At 38.2% G+C, this 22,746-nt stretch overlaps 7 protein-coding genes and 1 pseudogene across 8 annotated transcripts; 4 read left to right on the top strand and 4 right to left on the bottom strand.

Moving 5' to 3' along the window:
* The first annotated feature begins 132 nt into the window (after nucleotides 1-132).
* On the top strand, nucleotides 133-4,957 carry LOC104776850 (uncharacterized). The gene is made up of 22 exons (XM_010500994.3): nucleotides 133-667; nucleotides 803-945; nucleotides 1,119-1,198; nucleotides 1,286-1,372; nucleotides 1,449-1,499; nucleotides 1,597-1,714; nucleotides 1,793-1,849; nucleotides 1,952-2,016; nucleotides 2,103-2,186; nucleotides 2,278-2,328; nucleotides 2,447-2,509; nucleotides 2,625-2,671; nucleotides 2,901-2,970; nucleotides 3,060-3,122; nucleotides 3,250-3,339; nucleotides 3,419-3,457; nucleotides 3,531-3,758; nucleotides 3,847-3,932; nucleotides 4,023-4,071; nucleotides 4,162-4,242; nucleotides 4,352-4,445; nucleotides 4,546-4,957. The coding sequence occupies exons 2-22, from the start codon at nucleotides 828-830 to the stop codon at nucleotides 4,701-4,703; spliced, it is 1,779 nt and encodes a 592-aa protein (XP_010499296.1). The 5' UTR covers nucleotides 133-667; nucleotides 803-827; the 3' UTR covers nucleotides 4,704-4,957.
* LOC104776857 (fasciclin-like arabinogalactan protein 14 pseudogene) lies at nucleotides 4,868-6,087 on the bottom strand (annotated as a pseudogene). The gene has a single exon (XR_015557932.1). The product of XR_015557932.1 is annotated as a fasciclin-like arabinogalactan protein 14 pseudogene (transcript).
* A 148-nt stretch (nucleotides 6,088-6,235) lies between these two features.
* LOC104704532 (uncharacterized) lies at nucleotides 6,236-7,437 on the top strand. Its single transcript, XM_087451377.1, has one exon. It carries the CDS (start codon nucleotides 6,497-6,499, stop codon nucleotides 7,226-7,228), a length of 732 nt encoding a protein of 243 aa, XP_087307503.1. The 5' UTR covers nucleotides 6,236-6,496; the 3' UTR covers nucleotides 7,229-7,437.
* Nucleotides 7,294-11,029, bottom strand: LOC104776841 (uncharacterized). The gene is made up of 9 exons (XM_010500982.3): nucleotides 10,514-11,029; nucleotides 10,199-10,299; nucleotides 9,772-10,108; nucleotides 8,684-9,499; nucleotides 8,424-8,478; nucleotides 8,217-8,278; nucleotides 8,015-8,121; nucleotides 7,837-7,924; nucleotides 7,294-7,708 (listed from the first exon to the last, which is right to left on the bottom strand). The coding sequence occupies exons 1-9, from the start codon at nucleotides 10,646-10,648 to the stop codon at nucleotides 7,463-7,465; spliced, it is 1,947 nt and encodes a 648-aa protein (XP_010499284.1). The 5' UTR covers nucleotides 10,649-11,029; the 3' UTR covers nucleotides 7,294-7,462.
* Nucleotides 11,030-12,815: 1,786 nt separating this feature from the next.
* Nucleotides 12,816-14,150, bottom strand: LOC104776824 (zinc finger A20 and AN1 domain-containing stress-associated protein 5). Its single transcript, XM_087497388.1, has one exon. The coding sequence runs from the start codon at nucleotides 13,736-13,738 to the stop codon at nucleotides 13,238-13,240; it is 501 nt and encodes a 166-aa protein (XP_087353514.1). The 5' UTR covers nucleotides 13,739-14,150; the 3' UTR covers nucleotides 12,816-13,237.
* An 857-nt stretch (nucleotides 14,151-15,007) lies between these two features.
* On the top strand, nucleotides 15,008-17,474 carry LOC104765030 (putative protein phosphatase 2C 38). Its single transcript, XM_087497321.1, has 5 exons — nucleotides 15,008-15,399; nucleotides 15,501-15,979; nucleotides 16,074-16,441; nucleotides 16,666-16,902; nucleotides 17,008-17,474. Exons 2-5 carry the CDS (start codon nucleotides 15,652-15,654, stop codon nucleotides 17,233-17,235), a joined length of 1,161 nt encoding a protein of 386 aa, XP_087353447.1. The 5' UTR covers nucleotides 15,008-15,399; nucleotides 15,501-15,651; the 3' UTR covers nucleotides 17,236-17,474.
* Nucleotides 17,475-18,782: 1,308 nt separating this feature from the next.
* LOC104776809 (uncharacterized) lies at nucleotides 18,783-20,323 on the top strand. The gene has a single exon (XM_010500940.3). It carries the CDS (start codon nucleotides 18,820-18,822, stop codon nucleotides 20,080-20,082), a length of 1,263 nt encoding a protein of 420 aa, XP_010499242.2. The 5' UTR covers nucleotides 18,783-18,819; the 3' UTR covers nucleotides 20,083-20,323.
* Nucleotides 20,324-20,690: 367 nt separating this feature from the next.
* Nucleotides 20,691-22,377, bottom strand: LOC104776801 (nudix hydrolase 16, mitochondrial). Its single transcript, XM_010500928.2, has 4 exons — nucleotides 21,889-22,377; nucleotides 21,367-21,481; nucleotides 21,208-21,291; nucleotides 20,691-21,109 (listed from the first exon to the last, which is right to left on the bottom strand). Exons 1-4 carry the CDS (start codon nucleotides 21,957-21,959, stop codon nucleotides 20,834-20,836), a joined length of 546 nt encoding a protein of 181 aa, XP_010499230.1. The 5' UTR covers nucleotides 21,960-22,377; the 3' UTR covers nucleotides 20,691-20,833.
* Nucleotides 22,378-22,746: the final 369 nt, after the last annotated feature.

Here is a 22,746-nt window from a genome sequence, read left to right as displayed (position 1 = left end):
TAAGTTGAAGAAGAGGACATGAAACAGAGGCGAAGGAGGAATACAAGGACTCCTTTGACTGCACAAGTTTTTGTTCCTTTGATGAAACATGTGAACACCTCTATTAATGATATAACGACAAATCATGAAGGTGTGTCAAAAGGAGGAAGTAAGACTCAAAAGTTTGATACCTTTCCCTTGTCTTTCTTTTCAACTTTTTTTTTTTTATTTTAATTTGGATCATTTTAAATTGTGGGGGTAAAAAAAATATGTGACACTATCCAAAACGCTCTTTTTGGGCCTATCTTACCAAAATTATGCAACCTTCCACAAAACAAACACGACTGTCTGTCATCTCAGAAACCCTAAATTTTTAATTTTAATCTTTTAATCTTAAGACTCTGTGAAGAAAACAAAAGACTAAAGTGAATAACAGTAAAATAAAAGTGACCGTATTGAAATGTTAAATGTACAGTTAGTCAATCAAACCCTATTTTTGTTAATGTGCAAAAATAAATAAATAAATATTGTTGATGTTGAGATATCCCAAAATAATAATATTAAACTAATATAATTGGTTTAATTTTGGGTTTAAATAAGAGTGAGAGAGGGTCTCGCACTCGCAGGTTATAAGCTTAGCCGCCGCCTTGAAAAAAAATCCTGAAGGCCAAATTTTGTTGGAGCAAAGGTAGAATTCGTTAATTTCTTCTTCTCACCTTCCTTGATTTTTTTTTGACTCAGACCCTTTAATCTTCTCTTTGTTGGCAAGAGACATCTCGTTTCAAAGTCTCATCTTTGCTTTACCGTGTTCTCGATGATTCAGGTGAAGAAGCAGAGACAAAACGAATATGAAGTACGTTTTGGTGACAGGAGGAGTGGTGAGTGGTCTTGGCAAAGGTGTAACTGCTAGTAGCATTGGACTTCTCCTTCAAGCATGTGGTCTTCGTGTCACTTCCATCAAAATTGGTTAGATTCTTGTAATTTGTTTTCACCACTTTTGATTGCATGTAACACGCTGTATTTTTATTCTTCCCCGACCAAGAATCCGGCGAAAAAGGACACCTTTTGTTGTGTAACGACTTGTATTGTGCATTTATGAATCCTTTTTTCAACAGTTACATTTTCTTATTGTTATGCAGATCCTTATCTTAACACTGATGCTGGAACAATGTCTCCGTTTGAGCATGGAGAAGTATTTGTATTGGATGATGGTGGTGAGGTATGTCATTTTGTGTTTATGTCCTGGATTTTTTTTATTATCTCAATCAATGCCCCTCAAACTAATAGCACTGTGACCCCCTTTCAGGTGGACCTTGACCTTGGAAACTATGAACGGTTTTTAGACAGTACATTGACCCGTGACAACAATATAACAACTGGAAAGATTTACCAGGTATATCTAATATCTACCTCAGTAGTTATCTCTTGTTAGAACAAGTTTACAAATTTCTGTGCCCTCATTTTTGCAGTCAGTCATTGACAAGGAAAGGAAGGGGGACTACCTAGGAAGAACTGTACAGGTTCATTACATTCTGTTCTTTTGCTCTTTACTTGACTTCCTCTCGTTCTCATTTGGTTGAGTGTTTTGAACAAAGCTTTTAATTTTCTGTTTTTAAGGTGGTTCCTCATATTACTGATGCAATCCAAGATTGGATTGAGCGTGTTGCTAATGTTCCTGTTGATGGGAAGGAAGGTCCTCCTGATGTCTGTGTCATCGAATTAGGCGGGACTATAGGTACTGTTTGTTGGCTTATATAACCTTTTCTGACAATTGTTCGCAAGAGTGGCTTTTATTCATTTATGTTCTGTACAGGTGATATTGAATCTATGCCCTTTATTGAGGCCCTTGGTCAATTCTCGTATAAAGTTGGTGAGTGGTGCTCAAATTTATATTAACTTTTGAAGTTTCAGTAATTTTATTAGGCTATTATTACTTATCAGCTCCGTCACTGCATCTGTCTTTTGTTCTTAGGACCTGGTAATTTCTGCTTGGTTCATGTCAGCCTTGTGCCTGTTCTCAGTGTTGTTGGTGAACAGGTAATTTGCCTATATAATTGATATCTTCCATGGATGTTCTATTGTATTAGTTTCTAACAACTACGCTATGAACATCTGTATTGCAGAAGACTAAGCCAACCCAGCATAGTGTGCGAGGACTCAGGAGCCTTGGTTTGACACCAAATATCCTAGCATGTCGCAGCACAAAGGTAATCGGAGCTCCAATATTTTCATGTGCTTTAAGTGTTGATGTTAGCTATGGATTTTGTTTTTAACCTATCAGTTCTTGTTTTGTAACAGGCACTTGAAGAAAATGTCAAGACAAAACTATCTCAATTTTGCCATGTGCCGGTATATATTGTTGAATTTCTGGTTTTTATTTGCTCTTCTTAGATTACGGAGGTCAGATCTCTCATTAAAAGACCCCTGTCCGAATAAACATTCTGTCTGCTTTTCTATGGTTTCTTAGGAAGTGAATATTGTAACGCTCTATGATGTTCCAAACATTTGGCATGTTCCGCTGATGTTAAGGGTAAGCACATTTCTCTTGAATAGTTTCTTACTGTACTTACGAAAGCAAATGAGCTTGTTACCATGCTGGATTTGTTTTTCTTATCATTCTTTTGGTGTTAACTTCTCTAAAATAGGATCAAAAGGCTCATGAAGCGATCTTAAAAGAGTTGCACCTTCTTAGGTTTGTCTCTGAACAATCTTTTTTTTTTTTTTTTTTTTTTTCGTCTCTAAGTGTAAATTTAATTTCCCTGCCCCAGCAAGCACATACTCAGTTCTAAAAAAAAAAGCGTGACTTTACTGAACCTGAGATCCATCCTTTGTTCCCTCCGGTCAATGGATGTTTTCTCTAGGCTCCACTATAGCTTGTCTGTGTTGACTTTTCTCTTGTCTGACATTTGCTTCTTCTGCAGTAATGCTGTAAAGCCTGACTTGGCAGAATGGACTGCAAGAACTAAAATTTATGACACACTGCGCGATCCTGTTAGTCACCTTTTTCTAAATAATTTTTTGAATACCAGCGTGTCTATATAATTCGAACCATTGTTCATTCTCAATGGTCTTCTCTTCAGGTGAGAATAGCTATGGTTGGAAAGTACACTGGCCTTACTGATTCATACCTTTCCGTGTTGAAGGTAATTGGATCTGTGTGTTCTTAAACAAACCAAAATTTGTTATGCATTTACTTCATTTTCTTAACAACCGTGTCTAATATTGAGGATTCTTAAAAATGGCTTCTGTCTCGCGTCCTTTTCACTGCAGGCCCTTTTGCATGCTTCTGTTGCATGTCACAAAAAGCTTGTAATAGAGTGGGTTGCAGCCAGTGACCTTGAAGAGATAACTGCACAGGAGGTGAGTCTTGCTTTCGTTACTCTCAGGGTACGGCAAAGGTATATAGTCTCATGAGCTTTTGTATGACTTACTGTTGCAGACGCCAGATGTCCATAAAGCTGCCTGGGATCTTTTGAAGGTAGGTCAATTTTAATGGAGTCTCGCATACCATTTCGGTAAATATCTTTGACTCAAAAATTTTCTTGTTGCAGGGTGCTGATGGTATCCTAGTACCAGGAGGGTTTGGTGATAGAGGAGTGCAAGGGAAGATACTTGCTACAAAGTACGCCCGTGAAAATCAAGTTCCTTTCCTTGGCATATGTCTGGGAATGCAGCTGGCTGTTGTTGAATTTGCACGCTCCATTCTCGGTTTTCATGATGCAAACAGCACAGAGTTTGAACCAGAAACTTCAAGCCCTTGCGTCATATTTATGCCAGAGGTAATTGACCATCTGACTCTGTCATTTGATTGATTACATGCTTTCCATGTATCGAATATCAACTTATAGTTGTTCAATCTCTTTTCAGGGATCCACAACTCATATGGGGGGCACAATGCGCTTAGGGTCAAGGAGGACTTACTTCCAGGTTGCTGATTGCAAGTCTGCAAAGCTGTAAGCACAGAACTCATTAAGATACAGTAGCACGTGATAACTCATAGGATTCATTTCCAAAACCTATATAACTTCTTCTTCTTCATTCAGGTACGGCAATGCAAAGTTTGTTGATGAGCGACACCGGCACAGATATGAGGTAACATTTCAGCTTCTTTTATTTTATATGTTCTTTTCCTTCAAGATTTCTCGTTAGTTATTGAAAGTGAAATATATGAATTTTTGGCAGGTTAATCCAGATATGATATCAGAAATTGAGAAGGCTGGCCTCTCTTTCGTTGGAAAAGATGAGACTGGGTGTCGTATGGAGGTAATATACTCATGGAAACTTGTTGAATGTGTGACTCAGTTTGAGCTTTAACAATATATGAATGCTTTCGTTATGTTGTGCTTCATTGTTCTACTGACTTGGTGTGCAGATTGTAGAACTACCAAGCCATCCATACTTTGTGGGTGCTCAGTTCCATCCTGAGTTTAAGTCCAGACCTGGAAAACCTTCTGCATTGTTTCTAGGTAAATTCTAGGTTATAGTTGGGATAGTGTTATGAACACATTTGTAAGATTTTGTGTTGATTGTGTTTGTGGCTTACTAAGAAACGCTTTGATACAACAGGTCTTATCGCAGCAGCGTCTGGGTGTCTAGAATCAGTTTTGCAAACAGGTGGCAATGTGAACAAAGTTACGATAAACGGAATAGCCAATGGAACTGCAATGGGGAAAGTTCACCAGAACGGCAATGTGTACAGCAACGGAAACGGGCTTCACCACTGACTCAAGAAAGGAACAATTTTACTGCTTTTTCAAAGTTTTTTTTTTTTTTTTTTGCTTTTAATCAAAGCTTTCTTTAAGCCAGTCTACATGTATAGTCCCTGAGTTTTGTTTCCTTGTCTTAAAAGAGTTGTTAAGTTTCGTTGTTAGGGTATGGGGAAAGACATGGATATGAATGTGCTTCCTGTTCTTGGGTTGTTTTTTGCCTTTCATAGTTAAAAAAACTAATAAAGATCTATAAACTAGTTTCTTCAGAACTACACAATGTTTCTCCCCTTCTTTGTGTCATCTATTTCATGTAATGCAACCAAACGAGGCACCATTGATTAACAAACATTAATATCCAAGAATTATTGAGTCTTACGTTTTCCCACATCTTTTATTGTATCAATTTATTCTCCCCAAAAACATGTCACGCTTGGTCTTTTAATTTAGTGTTCTTGTTTTTTGGCTGTCACGCTTGGTCTTTCAGTGTTCTTGTTTTTTGCTGTCTCCCGAGCTGAGTCTATTTTATATTTTTTTGGCTTTCCTTCCAATACCTGAACTAATCTTGTTTAGTTCTTGCACTCTGTTTCTCATCGTCTTCAAGCCATGAACCACCAAATGGATGACATCAACAGCGTAAAGGCCAACGCAGGCAGAGAATTGATCCTTGAAACTCCGTTGGCTGAGTCTGCGCTTTTGGAAGGTCCATGAGCAGCGACCCTCGGAGCAGAGGATGGTGGTGGCTCGTCATATTCATAATCATCATCATTAGGTGATTCCGCAGGGCGTGGTGGAGATGGTGACAAAGGAGAACCAGTAGGTGCATTATTAGCTTTAACATCAATCATTATAGCACTACTAATATGAAGCACCGAGATGTTAAATGGTAGTGACGCTACAGAGTCTAGAAGCTCAGCGTTCAGATCAGGCCCGGGAACGGCAGATCCAAATAACACGTCTCCGTCTTTCGTAACTGTTGCGTTCAAGAACCCTTGTTGGCCTCTAGCTTGGCCGCTTGATTGGAAAAGAGTGGTGAGGAGTACTGACTTCTTGCTCAGATTCTTGAGCTTCTTCTGGTCGTAGTAATCTAAAATGATGTGGAGGCTGAGGATCTTCTTGATGAGGTTGGCTGGTTGGCCGGAGAGGGAAGAGAGTGCGCCGTTGGAAATCACAAGGACGGTTATGGTTTGACGACTGTTGATGGTAGAAGCGAGTTGAGTTTCGGATAGAAGTTTGTTGAAAGTGGAGAAATCATCGTGCTCGTTTAAAATGTTAGTGATATTGAATGAATTTGATGAAGTGTAGAGGAATGTGGAAACAAAGAAGAAGAAGAGAGTAAGTGAAGAAGACATTATTTTGTGGTTTGATTGATGAGCTATTAATTAAAACTTGTGGCTTTTGGTCGTGAGCTTTATAGAGTGCAAGTTTGATTTGTGTTTCTCTTTATTAAAGGCATGGGGAAGAGAGTGTGTTTCTCCAAACTTTGAGGGGAACATTGTGTGGTTGTCTTGGATTGACCAGCACTTGTCGGAACCGATTATACTGGTCAATTAAGCGTTATGATATTCACTTTAGAGTAAGCCACTTGTTGGACATCGAGAGTTCTATGAATTAGGCATACCGAGAGTAATCAAACCATAATTGTCTGATTTTGTTAATATCGACGTTGGACAGAATAAACCAAAGTATCCGGTTAAAATTGATCTAAACCGTTGACTTGTCTAGTAGTGAGCCACCAAAATTGGCAATAAGAAACCCTAAAATTACGTTAAGCTTATTCTCCCTTCTCTGTATCGAAATCGGCGACGACGATGATGATCTCTCGTCGATTGGTTTCCAAATTCCTTAAACCTTTGTCTTCTCAATCACTCAACGTCACTCGCCGTCAACTCCAATCCTCATCATCTCCCATCAGACACCATCTGATCCACGGATCGGTTACTCGGGAGCTAGGTCTGTTAAGATCCTTTTCTGCTTTCAACATCGACACCAAACTTCGATCTGAAACATGGTCACCGAGGTATTTCTCGACACCAAGCGGAGATGTTGAGCCGAAGAAGCCAGAGGAGTCGAAGCCAGATGAGCAGCAGCCGAAGTTCGAAGAGATGAAGCACCAAGAGATCGAAGGGCCAACGGTGGAACGCGATTTGTCGGCTTTGGGAAATGAGACGAGACAAGTGTTGGAAGGGATGATGAAGAACATGTACAGTCTAAGTGGAGCTTTGGGTGCTCTGGGTTTAACTCAGCTGGTCGTGGGAGCTACGATTTTGTATGCGACTAAATCAGATCCGATGAAGGAAATGACAATTCAGAGCTGTATTGCGTTTGGATTCCCGTTTGCTATGGCGTTAATGGTGAGAAGATCGTTGAAGCCAATGTATTTCTTCAAGAAGATGGAAGAGTTAGGGAGGTTGCAGATTCTTACTTTGTCACTTCAGGTTGCTAAGAATCTCAATTTGTTGTTCGTTAGAGCTCGTCTTGTTTCGATCTTGTGCGTTCTTGGGTTGTGTCTTGGAAACCTGTTCCTCTTGTTATCACCATGAGAGAGCGAGAGCTATTGAAATACAATTTCTATATTTTGTTTTCTTCTTCAATATTAATCCAATGATTTTTAAAAAAGCATTAAAAAAAAAAGTCGATACAAAGTTTTAGAGTAGCTTTTTTTAGAGACAAAAAGAAAAAAAAAAAAACAATTTGAGAATAATATCCGAATGGCAGATGATGAAACTCATCTTCCTTCTTTTTTACCTAAGCTCTTGACTCTCTATTTTTGTCTTTCAATCGTCTGATTTTGATTCTGTTCGGACGTAAGTAAGACTACGAGCATTGTTGGGAGCATTGTTTCCAGTCTCAGATGAGTCGCGCTTCCATTGCATACTCCTGCCTCCAGCCCTCGCAACAGAACGGCCTCTTAATGCACCACCTCCTCTAAAGTATGCGGGTGCTCTTGCAAACCTTCCACCTCGAGACCATGTCATGCTTGATGCAGCCTCCTGCTGTTGCCCACTGCTTCCTTTCACAATCTGCATCCATCATACATACACACCACTGAGTCCTTATATCCAATCTAAGATTCTAACCAATCCTAAAGATCTTAACAGACGATAATTGCTATGGTAATACAGAATTGAACATTTGTTTCCATTTGTACCTTGAGAATCCGAGACATGAAAGAGGTACCGTCGAGAGACAATGCATTCTCTGCAGCTTCTTTGCGTGTGAACTCGATATACGCTGATCTGCAAAGGGCAATTAACTAAGGTTCCACATGACTGAACTGTGACATATTAAGACAATAATAATTGGGGTCATGAATTCAGACAACTTACCCACTTGGTTGTCCTGTTGCTGGATCTGTAACTATGATAGCTTTAAGCACTTCACCACACTTGTTAAAATGCCTTGAAAGGCTATCCTTGGTAGCACCAAAATGAACCTGTTTTACGACCAATCACATTCAAATCAATACACTAATTGACAAGTTTTGCCTCAATTCCAGTGCAAGGGTAAATAAACATAAACAATTATTACATTGGCGACAAAGATTGTCCGAGAGCTAGCATCTTCCAACGGGCGGGTCGTGGATAATGTCCCTGCAAATGCCAGCATATCATCTTAGATCAACTAATCCATTAGAATTACATCAACAGGAACGAAAGAAGTAAGTTTTCCAAGGAAAGAAAGAAACTTCAACCCCATGAATCTTCAAAAAGCTCAAGACTGATATAAACAACTCACCACGAACAGATTTATTGGTTGTTGAATCTTCTTTCGCATTGACAGCAGGTTTTATCTGTCAAAGAACAACAAGTCAGCTTGTATTAGGAGCCCTATTGTTGTCACTCTTACAAACGAAATAAAACATCACAACATAGCCATGACGGGTAAATATTAGCAAGAAACTTTCAAGATGTTTTATATTTCATGGCTAACAAATTTTGGAAGAAGCCTGTCATTGAAAAAGCTAGTAAGAGCATGCATTTATACATGAAACTTACATTTCCATTCCCTATTGTATCACTCTGCGTAGCTGATTGTGTGATAGTTTCACTAGAAACCATTCTGCCTTCGTCCATATATCTTTGCAGACCCACATCTGGTACTTTCATCTGCCCCTCTAACTTTACTGTTTTCCCTGTATCTACATTGCCCGAGAAACTTGCTGTCTTATGCCTGGTTGCACCTTCAGTAAGGTGATTTTGATAATTCATCCCTTTAACTCTTTTAGGGTCATCGACTAAACGATGCTGCAGACTATTTGCATTGTTAATTCTGTTCCCAAGAAACGTACTCGGGTGAGGCAAATTAGCACTTGAACTGAGTCTGCCTCGATCAGAGGCAAATTTTGGCTGCAAACCAGTGTCAAAAGTTGGCATGCTCTCAACATACACTCCATTATTGTCAAGACGGTGCGTGTATTGATGATGCACTCCTTCCAGATCATCGCTAATATTCCTACATTCTTCATTCTTAGGAGAAACTTTACCAAGTACCACCATATGTCGGTCCAGGGTCTCAGAAGTAGACTGACTAATTCTGTCAAAGACACTTCTCCCAGGTTTTGGTTTTTTGGCATCTTCGGCTGCTTCGGCAACAGCTTTCATTACAGAGGCCATGGGATTCACAACCCTCGCAACAGATCGAATTTTACGAGCTGGGTTGGGGTCAGATGATTCTTGAGTAGATGTGGACACCACTGAACGAAGACGTTTTAATGAGGATTCAGTCGAACTATTTGCTGGCTTTGGTATAGCTAGAGCATCTCGCACCGCAAACTGAAGCAGCCGGCGAGAGACATCAGGTTTAGCTTCCCTCTATCGAACAAGTCAAAGAAAACAAAATCAGAAAACTAAAACCAGTATCCGCACAATAGGCTTTACCGCAGAACATGTATTAAAATACTGGAACAAGGCAACCCCACGACACTAAGTTCATAGTAATTAAGGATGTCTGACATGTAAGTCCCATAAAAAGCAGAACGCAAAGGTTATGACATCCCATCCAGTAAACTATTTTAGCATTTTTCTAATCCAAGTTCTGCACGTGATAGTGATTGATATTCAATTGACAAGTACAAAACACAGACCTGTTCATTCCGCGAGTCATCAGTTCTAGACTTTTTCCTGTGGGATTGAGACACGGGAGATGGAGACCTCTTATTATGTCGGTGTTTGTGATCTTCCTTCTCATAGTTATGAATTTTGTGAACCTCAGAACTCAGAAGAGGAGGAATCTCAGAGACATTAGTTGGCTGGCTTTTCCATTGTCTACCACGGCGTGATCGTCCCTTTTCAGGTTCAGAATCCATAACCCCAAGTGCTTTATCCTCATTCTGACTGCTTATCAGTGAGCTTTTTACGGTAGTTTTCTCAACACGAGAATTAAAATACTCATCACCACTTTCAGAGATATGATCCCACAACCTGCATACATCCTCCTAGTGAATATGAATTTCTAAATACAAAAAAGCAATAAAACTTTGTATTCACAAGGGGTAAGAAACATATAAATACCAGGCCACAAAAGAGTCGCTATCATCTCCAAGAAATATCTTCAGTTCATTATTTGCTTCCTCTTTTCTTCTCCCATTTCTAAGCAAAACTATCACATATTCCTGCAAGCAAAAAAAGACATTGGTGTCATTTGAATTGTAAGAGCATCAAAGCACACTAAAGTTATATTTCAAAACTCAGCAATACCACAATTCAGCTAAACTAAAACAAGGAGAGCAATCGTTGTAAAATTACAGACCCAAAATCGATTCCAAATTAAGGGAAGATCAGAGAGTTGAGAATCAGGATGATAAAAAAAAAAAAAAAAAATCGTACCACGAGAGTGTCATCCGTGTAATCGCCCATATACTCCTTGAGTTTATCCATGACAATCTCTTTCAACTTCACCACTCCTCCATCACTGAAATCACCATTGAAGGTCCGATCATCGACTAGATCAGCGCTTCCCATCTCCTCTGAAATTTTCCCTTACGAGAGATTATATTAAGAACAGAAAGAAAAAAACCCCAACTTTCCCACCGGATTGAGAATACCACTAAAACCCTAACCTACGAGCGATTCAATTAGAGAACAGATATAATCTAGTAGCTCTGGGGTTGGTGGTGGTGGTGCTAGGGTTTGGGTTTCTGGTCGGAGAAATCCAGAGAGCAGTCGATTCGTGATTATTAATCGAAAGGGATTTGCTTCGACAAAACTAATTATAAACGGGGAACCTTTTGCGTTTCAATTTAATTTGCTAACATTTATATTTTTTTTCATAATTGGGTTGGGCCAAAAAATATCATATTAGGTGCTCCAACTTTGAGATTTTCCTTCTTTTTTTTTCTGGTTACAAAATTTAATAGTAATCAATGGGCAATTTGCTAAAATATCAACATTTTTGTTTATTTAATTTGTCCCAGTGACTTCTTTTCTGAACACAATTTACTAAAAAAGTGTCAAATATGTTCGAGTAATTGTACTGTCACGCGTTACAAAAAAAAAATTTGGTCTAAAAACGTTCATAATTAATTCGTACTGCTACGAAATATAAACTTGTTGAAAATATCGAAATTTACGAAGATATTAATAAATTTCACGAGATTATTATACACACTTTACAATATTGTTCATCTTCATTCTTTGAATGAATTTTCTTATGTAAACCAATGAATCATACTAAATTTTAATCCCCGTCTTAAACTTTTTCAAAAACTTATAAAAAGCTTTGAACATAAAACACTAAACTCGGACTAGTAAACCTTTTAATATTTACCGTCGTTAAAACGTTGTCGACACTCATATATTACATCCCTCACCCAAGCCTCATCTTCCAAGCATTTTTAAATACTGTCTGAAAAAAACAAGTTAGCCTTTATATAGTTTAAACAATTTTTTGAAGGTTTTTGTATCCTAAAATGTAAAATGAATTTTTTTAGTTTTGTTACGAATCTCTGAAACAGTTCTGAGTTCTGACTAGACTGATAGTTGCCTGAGAATTGAGATATACAATATTTTGTTGGATATCTATTATGCACAGTAACTTGTTGTTTATAGCTTACAAATCCCACAATAATGCATCGCAATTAAAAGATTGTTAAGTTGACAATAAAATAAAATCGTTCTGCATCGGCATTGGTTGGTTGGTGTTACGTACTACGTAGCCATTTTTTCTTTAAAAGTCGCAAGATATTTTTCTAATGCATTGAAAACAATTATTCAAAAAGATATTTGAGAAAATACGTAACCTCTTGCTATGTACTATTAAAAAGCAAAAGTAGAATTTATGATTTTAATATGTAATGCTTTTTTACTATATTGACCTATAAGAAAGAGAAAATAATGGAACACATAAGAAGAAGATGATATAACCCATACAAATCAAACACGTTATTGGTTGCTGCTGCTTATTATACGCCAAGTAAAGTTTTGTCGAGAGAGAGATCTGGGGTTTGTGAGTTGTGTGAATATAGCAAATCAATACGATATAATAAGATGTAATTGGGTGACAAGGGTTTATAACTTTCTAGAGTACGAACAACGAATCTCTATAACAATAGTCTCTAATGATAAAAAGTTACGGCCAAAAGATTAAAAAAAAAAACCACTAAAGAGACGATAAAGGTGAGAGAAATAATACAAATCAATAGATATCGAAGTCGTCAAAGTCATCCTCAAATTTGTTGAAGAAGTTGGAGTCTTTTAACCCCCACTCGGTGGATAAAAATCCTCCACCGTCTCTTAACATATCCGTAGACTCGTAGTAATCATCATCGACGTCCATCGCCGTATCCATCGAAGATTCTTCATATTCCATCTCTGCCAAAAAATCACGGGGCATCATTGGCGGCCTCATCATCCCCTGTCGCCAACCTCTATTCATCATTGCTTAAGAAAAAAAAAAGATGTGTTTTCAGTTTTTGAGGATTAGGGCATCCTTGTGTAATATCCGGTACATTCATTATAAAGGCCCGTTAATTAGAAAAGGGAATTGGGCCATCTTTTCTATTTATTTTCATAAATAGTTTACAAAAATATAAAATAGAAAATTTAAAAAGATTTGTGACGCATAATGGACTAATCGTTGATAAGTACAGCTAAACCACACGAAACGTAACCAGAGAGACACGTTCCTAAAAATGACCAAAGCACCCCTTTTCGTTTCTACCGAATCCTTTTTTCACTACATACACATTTCTCGATGATCATCAAGAGGGATCATAGTACATTCGAAAGAAAGCAAATTCATGAATCGGTAAAACGATAATAATAATAATAATCATTCACTAATATAATTAAGCGAATTAAATTAAAAAAAAAAAAAGGAAAAAAATGAGGTTCAGATTTTGATTGAACAGAGGAGGGAGGGAGGAATCTCTCTCTCTGATCTTTCGTTTTTACAACACAGCCACCACCTATCAATCAAATCGATGTCTCTCCGAGCATCTCTTGTTCCCATCGTTAATAGATCGGAGCTTTTTGAACCACCGGCCACCACAAGTTTTTTTTTTTTTTTTTTTTTTTGCCAATCAAACGGTTTTTGAGATTTAAAAAAAAAATTCAAACTTTGACCATCTTAGCCGCCTTGACCACCGGGTTTTCTCTAGCGATCGCCTCACGTCCGGCGGTTTTGTAGTCGTAGCTACAATCATGACGATCGGAGTAACGGTGTTCGGAGCAGAAAAGGTCACCGCAACGACACCTGAATCCGGTCAACCCGACCTTCTTCCGACAACCGGAACATCGGTTAACGATCTGTTGATCTCTCTTAACCGCATCGATCTCTCGTGGACGAATCACGACTTTAGCTGGCGACGACCTGAGGTTAACGGATCTAGCCGGTCTCTTCAAGACCGAAGAACCGGAATCAACGACAACAACACCCGTCGAAACGAGGGAAGCGTTGAAACATTTCTGACACATGTTGTTGGTCGCTGGATTCGCTGTAACGCCGCAGTTATTGGTACATAGCGTCGCCGCCGTTGTTGTTGGTGTCGTCGTCGTCGTCAAGGTTTCGAGTACTTTGAACTCCGTCTCTTCCTTCTCCGTTCTCTGCGCCATCGGTCTTTATTGAATCTCTCTCTCCTTTGCTTTAGCGCTCCTTCCTCCGGCGAGTTCACAGATCGAATTAAGGAGGAAAGAGGAAGAGAGAGAGAGAGAGAGATGAAATGGGGGGAGAGAATATGGATGGGCCTCATAGAGACGCGTTACCATCTCTTATCATCTCTCCTTCCACCATCCCCACTTTCTCGTCTTCTTGGTGAGTTACGTTAATACCCTCTTCGCTTTTTTGTAATTACGGACCATTTTTTTATGTATTTCAATGATTCTAGAATGGCTTATAACGCCATTCAGCGGCCAACATGTTTCTTTCTCTTTCCATCATCTCTCTTTCTTTCTTTTTTCTGCTTTTTTTTTTGTTATTTTGGGTATTTCTAATTTTTCTTTGAGTATACTCTAATTTATTAGTATGATGACTTTTTTTTTTTAGTATAATTGAGAGATATGAAGGGAGATGGGAAATCGCTGGAATATGGGCCAAGTTGTCTATATGTATGTTTCTCTCCCTACCAAAAAAAATATTATCATGTATCTAGAGGTGGTGTTATTGTGTTAACTAGGAGTCTAGGACCGAACACATGTTATGTTATGTTTTGGTTCGTCTTCGGACATGTTATTTTTATTTTTATTTTAGGAAATTCAGAAAAAGAAGAAATTTTGCGGGTTAAAACTGTCATACAAAAAAGACACGAGCTGTGAGGTTGTAAAAAGCTGCGCGTACAACATGTCAACATGCCAATTTGCAAACTTCAGTTTGTTTAGTTTTTTATATAAGTAAACTATTTTTAACGAGAAAATGTTTTTGGGTTAATTACCACTAGTATTTTTATTTGGTCTTGTTGGAGGTTGATGAAGTGTGAAGGCGGTGGTGGTGACATGGTTTTGCGCTTAAGGTCTTTATTTTCCTGACCATAATCAACAACCCAGAAGTGGCTTGTATTGCGGAAAATACTTCTCTTTTTTTTCATTATATAATAAAATATTAAATATTAAATTCAATTTAAATCTATATTAACATCTAAAGAAAAGTCAAATACATATTTCAGTCATTTGATATGTCAAATTAACTAACCAGAGTTCAACAAACAGTGGAAAATATCATCATTTGTTTTTTTCAACCAACCAGATAAAATCATTTGATTGGACAAGTCCGAATTGGTACTTTTGATTTTAGCTTTTATTAATTTTTTTTGGTTTCACTAGGATTTTTTGAAAAGATTAAATCTATATTTATGATAGTATTAATAATTTCTTGAAAAATGGAGAAACGTTGCTAAATTTGGGAGAAAAAGCTGCCTAAAACGTCGGGTTGTTTCTGAGGTCAATGGCCTAAACAGCTAAACTCGAAAGCAAAATGAACAAAAATTAAAAATTAAAAAAAATATATCGGAAAAAAAGAAAAAAAAAAAAGAAAGAGAAATTTCAGAGAAAATGGAACACCCAAATATGGAATTCTGACAGAGTCGCTGCTAGATTTGTTTTTTTTTTTTTGGTTTGCCATTACTCTATCTCTCTCTCTATTTCCCTCTTTGTAATTCAACCGGAGTTACGATTCCCTCTTATCGTAACTCCTGCTTCTTCCGATCTCGATCCTGTTCATCGGACCCTGTAAATCATTTCGCGGGCTTTTCTTATTCTTTTTTTTTGCGATTCCACAAAAGGTAATTTGCTTCCTTCTAGTTTGATTTACAATATCGATCCTTTTTATATGCAGCAATGTAGATTGATTGATTAACTGATTCGTATTCGTTTGTTTTTTTAGGGAAAGAGGAATAAGCAAATTTTGAGATTTGATTTGATTCCGTTTTGGGGTGGTGGTGTTTAGTGAGAGATCCTTTTTTAGATGAAGTGAAACATTTTTTTTTTTTTTTTTTTGGTTATATTTATTTCTGAGGGGATTTATTATGTGAGTTATGGTATCATCATCAACTATATTGCGGATGGTAGTACCATGTTGGAGACGACCTTCTGTGAAAGGTGATCATTCAACTAGAAATGACGCTAATGGTCGATGTGATGGTCTTCTTTGGTATAAAGATTCTGGTAACCATGTTGCTGGCGAGTTCTCTATGTCTGTTATCCAAGCCAATAATCTTCTTGAAGATCATAGCAAGCTTGAGTCTGGTCCCGTTAGTTTGTTTGATTTTGGTCCTCAAGCTACTTTTGTTGGTGTTTATGATGGTCATGGAGGTCCTGAAGCTGCCCGTTTTGTTAATAAACACCTCTTCGACAACATCAGGAGTATGCTGCTCTGTTTCCTTTCTTTATTATTACATGTATGTGTATATTGAGGACTAGTTAGCTAATGTGCTGCTGACACTTTTCTGATTTGCAGAGGTTACATCAGAGAATCATGGTATGTCTGCCTCTGTTATAACCAAAGCGTTTTTAGCTACGGAAGAAGATTTTCTTTCTCTTGTGCGGCGGCAGTGGCAGATTAAACCACAGATTGCTTCTGTTGGAGCTTGTTGTCTGGTAGGGATCATATGTAGTGGATTGTTGTACATTGCAAACGCTGGGGATTCTCGGGTTGTGCTAGGAAGACTGGAAAAAGCTTTTAAAATTGTCAAGGCGGTTCAGTTATCGTCCGAGCACAATGCAAGTCTTGAATCTGTGAGAGAGGAGTTGCGCTCGTTGCATCCGGATGATCCTCAGATTGTGGTCTTGAAGCACAAAGTTTGGCGTGTTAAAGGTATTATACAGGTAAAAACACTCTCACGGTAATGCGTGTTGCTGATTTAATAGATTCTTTTCTTGCAAGTAGCTCTGCTGTGAAAGATACAGTTTAAAGCCTTGTGCATGTAAAAGACTCAATGAATTATGTGTCTTAAGAAGAGAAGTGTATAAGAAGAGATTTACAATAACCTCACTTTAAGAAGATAAAAGAGGATTTCTAGCTAGATATAACCTTTGGCTGGTTCTTGAAGGTCTCGCGGTCGATTGGTGATGCCTACTTAAAGAAAGCAGAATTCAACCGGGAACCGCTGTTGGCAAAGTTCAGGGTCCCTGAGGCTTTCCATAAGCCCATACTTAAAGCAGAGCCGGCAATAACAGTACACAAAATCCATCCAGAGGATCAGTTTCTTATATTTGCATCAGACGGCTTGTGGGAGCACTTAACTAATCAGGAAGCTGTTGACATTGTGAACACATCCCCTCGCAACGTATGATTGCCTCTTGCTCTCTCTTTCTCTCTCTCTCTCTCTCTTTGTTTTGTTTCGTTTTGTGTGCAAATAGATAGATTGAGAGAACATGTGGGTGTTGTGCAGGGAATTGCAAGGAAGCTCATAAAAACAGCTCTAAGAGAGGCAGCAAAGAAGAGAGAGATGAGATATTCGGATTTAAAAAAGATTGATAGAGGAGTGAGGAGACATTTTCATGATGATATAACAGTTATAGTTGTGTTTCTTGATTCAAATCTCGTCAGTCGCAGTGTCTCACGCCGACCTCTACTCTCCATCTCAGGCGGTGGTGACTTGGCTGGACCTTCCACTTGACTCAACTCTCACCACAATCTATATATATTATATATATACACATATCCACTATATATATAAACACATTGCAAACCGCAATTCAAGTTCCTTCTTTTTTAACTTTATATAAAAAAAATCCTTTTTAACTCTGTTTTTAATTCATCCCAAAAAAAAAATGAAGAGTTGAAAGCCAATGTATAGGTCTTATGGCAAACTGAGTTTGATTATGGATAATATAAAGAGATCACTTGTTGGAAAGATTTCTACTTCTTGAGTACAGAGTACTGACTGCATTGCATCGTCTATATCTGTTGTTGTTGTTTTTTAATGTATTAGCATGAACATACGTGAATGTGTCAGTGATGCACAATAGACCGAGACTGTTACAAATTCGTCTTTTATGCTAAGGACAAGAAAACACATTGCTTTCCAAGGCCTGAGAATTCAAATTATCTTGTCAAGTAAGAGATTAAATAATCCTAAAATATAATTGAAAACAGTTCCAAGTTCAAAAGTGATCCGGGCCATAGTTCCAAAATCTTTCGAAAAGACCTTGAAAAAATCTTATGATCTAGACATGCATATAACGTAATTTGAATTCTTGTGGTGTTAATTTCACATAGGACAATTAGTATTCTACCGTTATGATTGAGAATTTGAGATTATATTGTGTGGTATATATAACTATATATTATTGATCAGCAAGGCCATAAAAAATTAATACTACAGTACTAATACATTAAAGAAAAAGACAGCTCCAGAAAAATGGATCTTGACTCAAGGGCATGTGATGGGAGTTGAATCGTGTCCTAACCAAGACAACGCAAATTCCGATGTTTAGGTCATAAATGCTGGAAAATGCCCTAATAATTCTGATCATAAATATTATTATCTCATCAAGGTTATATGTGATATAGTTGTTAGAAAAAAATTTGTATAACTATAAACCCTTAGGGCTATAAACTTGTTAGATGAGATCACATGTAAAGAATTTTAACAATGATAGGTTTATGATAAGAAAATAAAATTAAATCAAAGTTTGGACAGAGAGATGCGTAAATGCTTCTGTAGTTATGTAGTAGGACCACATGAGTCACATGTAAAAGTATTTATGGAGGACCAACCATATTTGGTTTATTAAATGCTGTCTCTAATAATTGGTAAAATTATCAAATCATAATTAGTCATATAAAGCTTTTATTGATGTGAAGTTTTGGCGTTTCAGTAAAATCGAAAATCATAATCATTGCTGTATATATGGCAAACAACCTTTGGATGAATAGGAAGTTCACCGTCCATAATCAGTACGTGCATTGATCTTATATTCTTATATAGCCTTTGTATACATACGGTCTAAGAATATGCATTAGTTGATAAATGTCTATGATAATCAAGGAATCAAGATACTACCGTTGAAACAAATCAACGTGATTAACTTATATTTTACCGGATCATGGTTGGATACTCGATCCATTCGAATAGATCAGTTTTTAAAAAGTTAAAAAACTGACACACACATGATCCCCCTCTTTAGTACAATAAATCTAAAGGTATAAGAATACATTCATAAGATAAATTAAAATTATACAGAACAATAGTAGTAACATGCACATGCCCATGATACCATGCACATGCAATGTCTCTCTCTCTCTCTCTCTCTCTCTCATCTTGACGTTTCTATATAATCCAAAGGTTCATTTACGCAACACCACTCTCTCTTCACTATCATCAAATATTTATTGCAAAAACATGAGGAAGTTGGTGGCGTCGCCGTTTAGTTCATTACTCGTCGTCGTTTTCATCTCTGCTATCTCCGACGTCCGATGCTGCTCTCCTAAAGATCAGACGGCTCTCAATGCTTTCAAATCGTCACTGAGCGAACCAAACCTCGGCATCTTCAACACTTGGTCTGAAAACACTGACTGTTGCAAGGGATGGTACGGTATTAGCTGCGATCCTGATTCGGGTCGGGTCACTGATATTTCTCTCCGAGGGGAATCCGAAGACGCCATTTTCCAAAAGGCTGGCCGGTCCGGTTATATGTCCGGTTCGATTGATCCAGCGGTTTGCGACTTAACCGCACTCACTTCCCTCGTCCTCGCTGACTGGAAAGGAATCACCGGCGAGATTCCTCCGTGCGTTACCTCCTTAGCCTCTCTCCGCATCCTCGATCTCGCCGGTAACAGAATCACCGGAGAGATTCCCGCGGAAATCGGCAAACTCTCCAAACTCGCTGTTTTGAACCTCGCTGAGAATCAAATGTCCGGCGAGATTCCGGCATCGTTGACATCACTCGCCGAGTTGAAGCATCTCGAACTGACGGAGAACGGAATCACCGGCGTGATCCCGGCCGATTTCGGATCGTTGAAGATGTTGAGCAGAGCTTTACTGGGCCGTAACGAACTAACCGGGTCAATTCCAGATTCTATCTCGGGGATGCAGCGGTTAGCGGATCTGGATCTATCCAGGAACCATATCGAAGGTCCGTTACCGGAATGGGTGGGTAACATGAAGGTACTCTCACTTTTGAATCTCGATTGCAACTCGTTAACCGGTCCAATTCCCGGTTCGCTTCTTAGCAATTCCGGTTTCGGTGTTTTGAATTTGAGCCGGAATGCGTTGGAAGGATCCATACCCGACGTTTTCGGGTCTACAACGTACTTCGTGTCGCTTGATTTGTCACACAATAATCTATCGGGTCGGATCCCGGATTCGTTGTCGTCAGCTAAGTTCGTGGGCCATTTGGATATTAGTCATAACAAGCTTTGTGGGCGTATTCCAACGGGTTCTCCTTTTGATCATCTTGAAGCTACGTCGTTTAGTGACAATCAATGCTTGTGCGGTGGTCCGTTAATGAAGTCATGTTGATAATAATAATGAATGACATGGTTCCGGTCGGGGGGATATCTCAAGTTTCTTATTTTTCTTTATAATTTTACCTTATTATTATTATTTTTTCTTTCTTTCAAATTTTAAGTTCTACATAGCTATGAGCTAATATGTTCTATTGGCAACCAATGGGGGTACACTGATCCAATGTGTTTCACGTTGTATGGAATATGTAAGCACATGTATAATCAATCAAAAGCAATGTTATAGATCTTAAATAGTGATGATGTGGAAAAACAAAGAAAAGCTATGGAGGAGATGGCGTGATGCAATTCATTTGGAATGATTCATCCGAACTTCTCATATCCATTTTAAGGTTCATCGATTTACAACTTTATTACTTTACCATATCTTCTTGAGTTCTTTCATATCCATCTCTATTTCAGTATGAGATACTTAAACCAAAACTAATAATTACAAGACAACTAAATCATGCTAGAGCCCCAGCTTTATAGTATACAAGTACAGGCAAATAATATATTCGACAGCCACAGCAAACAATTTCTTAAACCTGATTTTGATAAAACGAGATTGTCAAGAGCTGTCAATTTCTTTTCTCAAAATTATTGCAAAATGATGAAGACAGCTGTGAGAAACAGGGGAATAATTGAACTTTAGAAACTTTGAAACTCTTATGTTTCGCAGTCACAGATTCTCCAGTGCATATGACTTAAAAAAAGGTAAAAACAAAATCGAAAAGGAATGAAAAACAAAACAGAATTATGCACACTTACTTAAAATCTTCATCTGTGATCTCTCCTTTTTCCATCTTCTCCTTATGCCATTTACAGAATCCATCCACCAAGGCGTCCTTCATCCATGCGTGCCTGCAACTCTCTACCGCTTCTTCAATTGTCAGCCAAGTCCGTGTTCTCGTCTTTTGTTCCGGCCACATCTCTAGCTCTTCCTTCACATGCAAGGCGTACATTGCTGCTTTACATAAGCCTTCTGGGCTAAACTCATCTTGGTGTGTTTTGCTCTTAAACTCATAATCTCCCAAAAAATCCTGCAAAGTTCCCAAGTATTCCTCATTCAGCACCAGCATCCTAAACATTAAGCAAAGGGATAGATACACTAGAGACAGTTTTGCGGAAGGTGGTTTACCATTAAAGTCCCACGGACACCTGCTTCTTCCACTGCTTCCCTAACTGCAGCCTCCCTGACCGTTTCATCATTCTCCCATCCTCCCTACATGAACCGGAGATACGTTACTTCGTTTCCAAACAAAAGGGAAAGCAAGAAGATACAGCAATTCAATTATACCTTGGGAAACAAAAGACCCGGCCCACTAGATGAGCTGATCATCAACACTTGAATCACTTTCCCAGATTCAGAATTACCATCTTCCTCAGAGTTTATGTACCTAAACGGAATACACCTATAGAAAAAAACGCCCCAGATTGAACTTGTTAATCAAAAAAATCAAAGACAACTAAAAAGGCTAAAGTCATGGTCAGTCGAAGCATTTCATCAACCAAGAAATTGACCATTACAACCAAAACAAAGGCTAAAAGCATGTCAATCACTACAAAAATCCTCAAATCATGATTCTGAGACAAAAAAACCTTCAATAGAGATTCAAACAAGGATACAAAGGTGACACGTGAATTCTTGATTTAACAAATTCTAGAAAATGAAACCAGTCATAATACCACCTCAAAATCACAATCTTAGCCACCAACAATCACATTATGCATAGCTAAGCACGAGCTCCATAGAGACGATACAAAACGCAAACAGGAGGAAAAAGAGGAACAAAGGTTTGGATTAAGAAAAAGCGGTTACCCGGCTACGAGACGAGAGCCATGCTCGTAACGCTGCTGGAGTCGACCCGTACGCGCGACCAAATCACACATGACCGAGAAAAAAAAAGGGGAAAAAAAAAATATATTCTATCTAGAGGAAATTGGATTTGTTGTTGGCCATCAAGATGAGAAAACACCCAACTTGGAGATAATCCTCACGCCTCTTCTGGATACCCACAAATACGATTCTACCTCTACCATTGCTGCCTTCCTCCTAAAAGATTCCAACGGTCTAGAAGCGATTGCCCGATCTATTTGATCTGACGGCTGGGGTTAGATCTAGGGTTTGAGGTGAGTCTCTCGCTCTCTCTATTAAGGATCAAAGCAACAGATAGATACAGATTAGTTTTTTTTTTTTTTAGGTCAGTCAACAACAACAATGTACAGATTTGTTATATGAAAGAGAAAGCAAAAAAAAAAAAGGAAAATGTAATTAAACAAATATATATTTCATTTTATTCGGGCCATTAGGGAAGGAGCAAACCGTGAGCCGTGAGCGTGAAGAACGAATCGACACAGTCAGCAACTCACGTGGGTTATGGGACTGCTTATTGGGCCCATTATCTTTTTTTTCTCTTTCGGTTTATGGGCCCACTTCTTTTATAGTATTGTTTCGCGACCTTATCAAGAGAGATTCAAACATTTGCAAATTTTTAGTTTGTTTAGGCATTTTAAGTGAAGTGCTGTGAGACATCTTTACGAGTTTCTAACAATTAAAGACTAAACTTTATCATCCAAAGACATCTTTAGCATAATAGTACGTAAAATGTATGAACTCGACCGTAAAATATCACAATCACAATGCCAAAGTATTTTCTTCTAACAGTAATTGGACACC

Source organism: Camelina sativa, chromosome 1 (genome assembly GCF_030686135.1).
Source record: "Camelina sativa cultivar CO46 ecotype springtype chromosome 1, ASM3068613v1".
In the NCBI taxonomy this organism is placed as follows: domain Eukaryota; kingdom Viridiplantae; phylum Streptophyta; class Magnoliopsida; order Brassicales; family Brassicaceae; genus Camelina; species Camelina sativa.
This window is presented reverse-complemented; position numbering and strand designations above follow the sequence as displayed.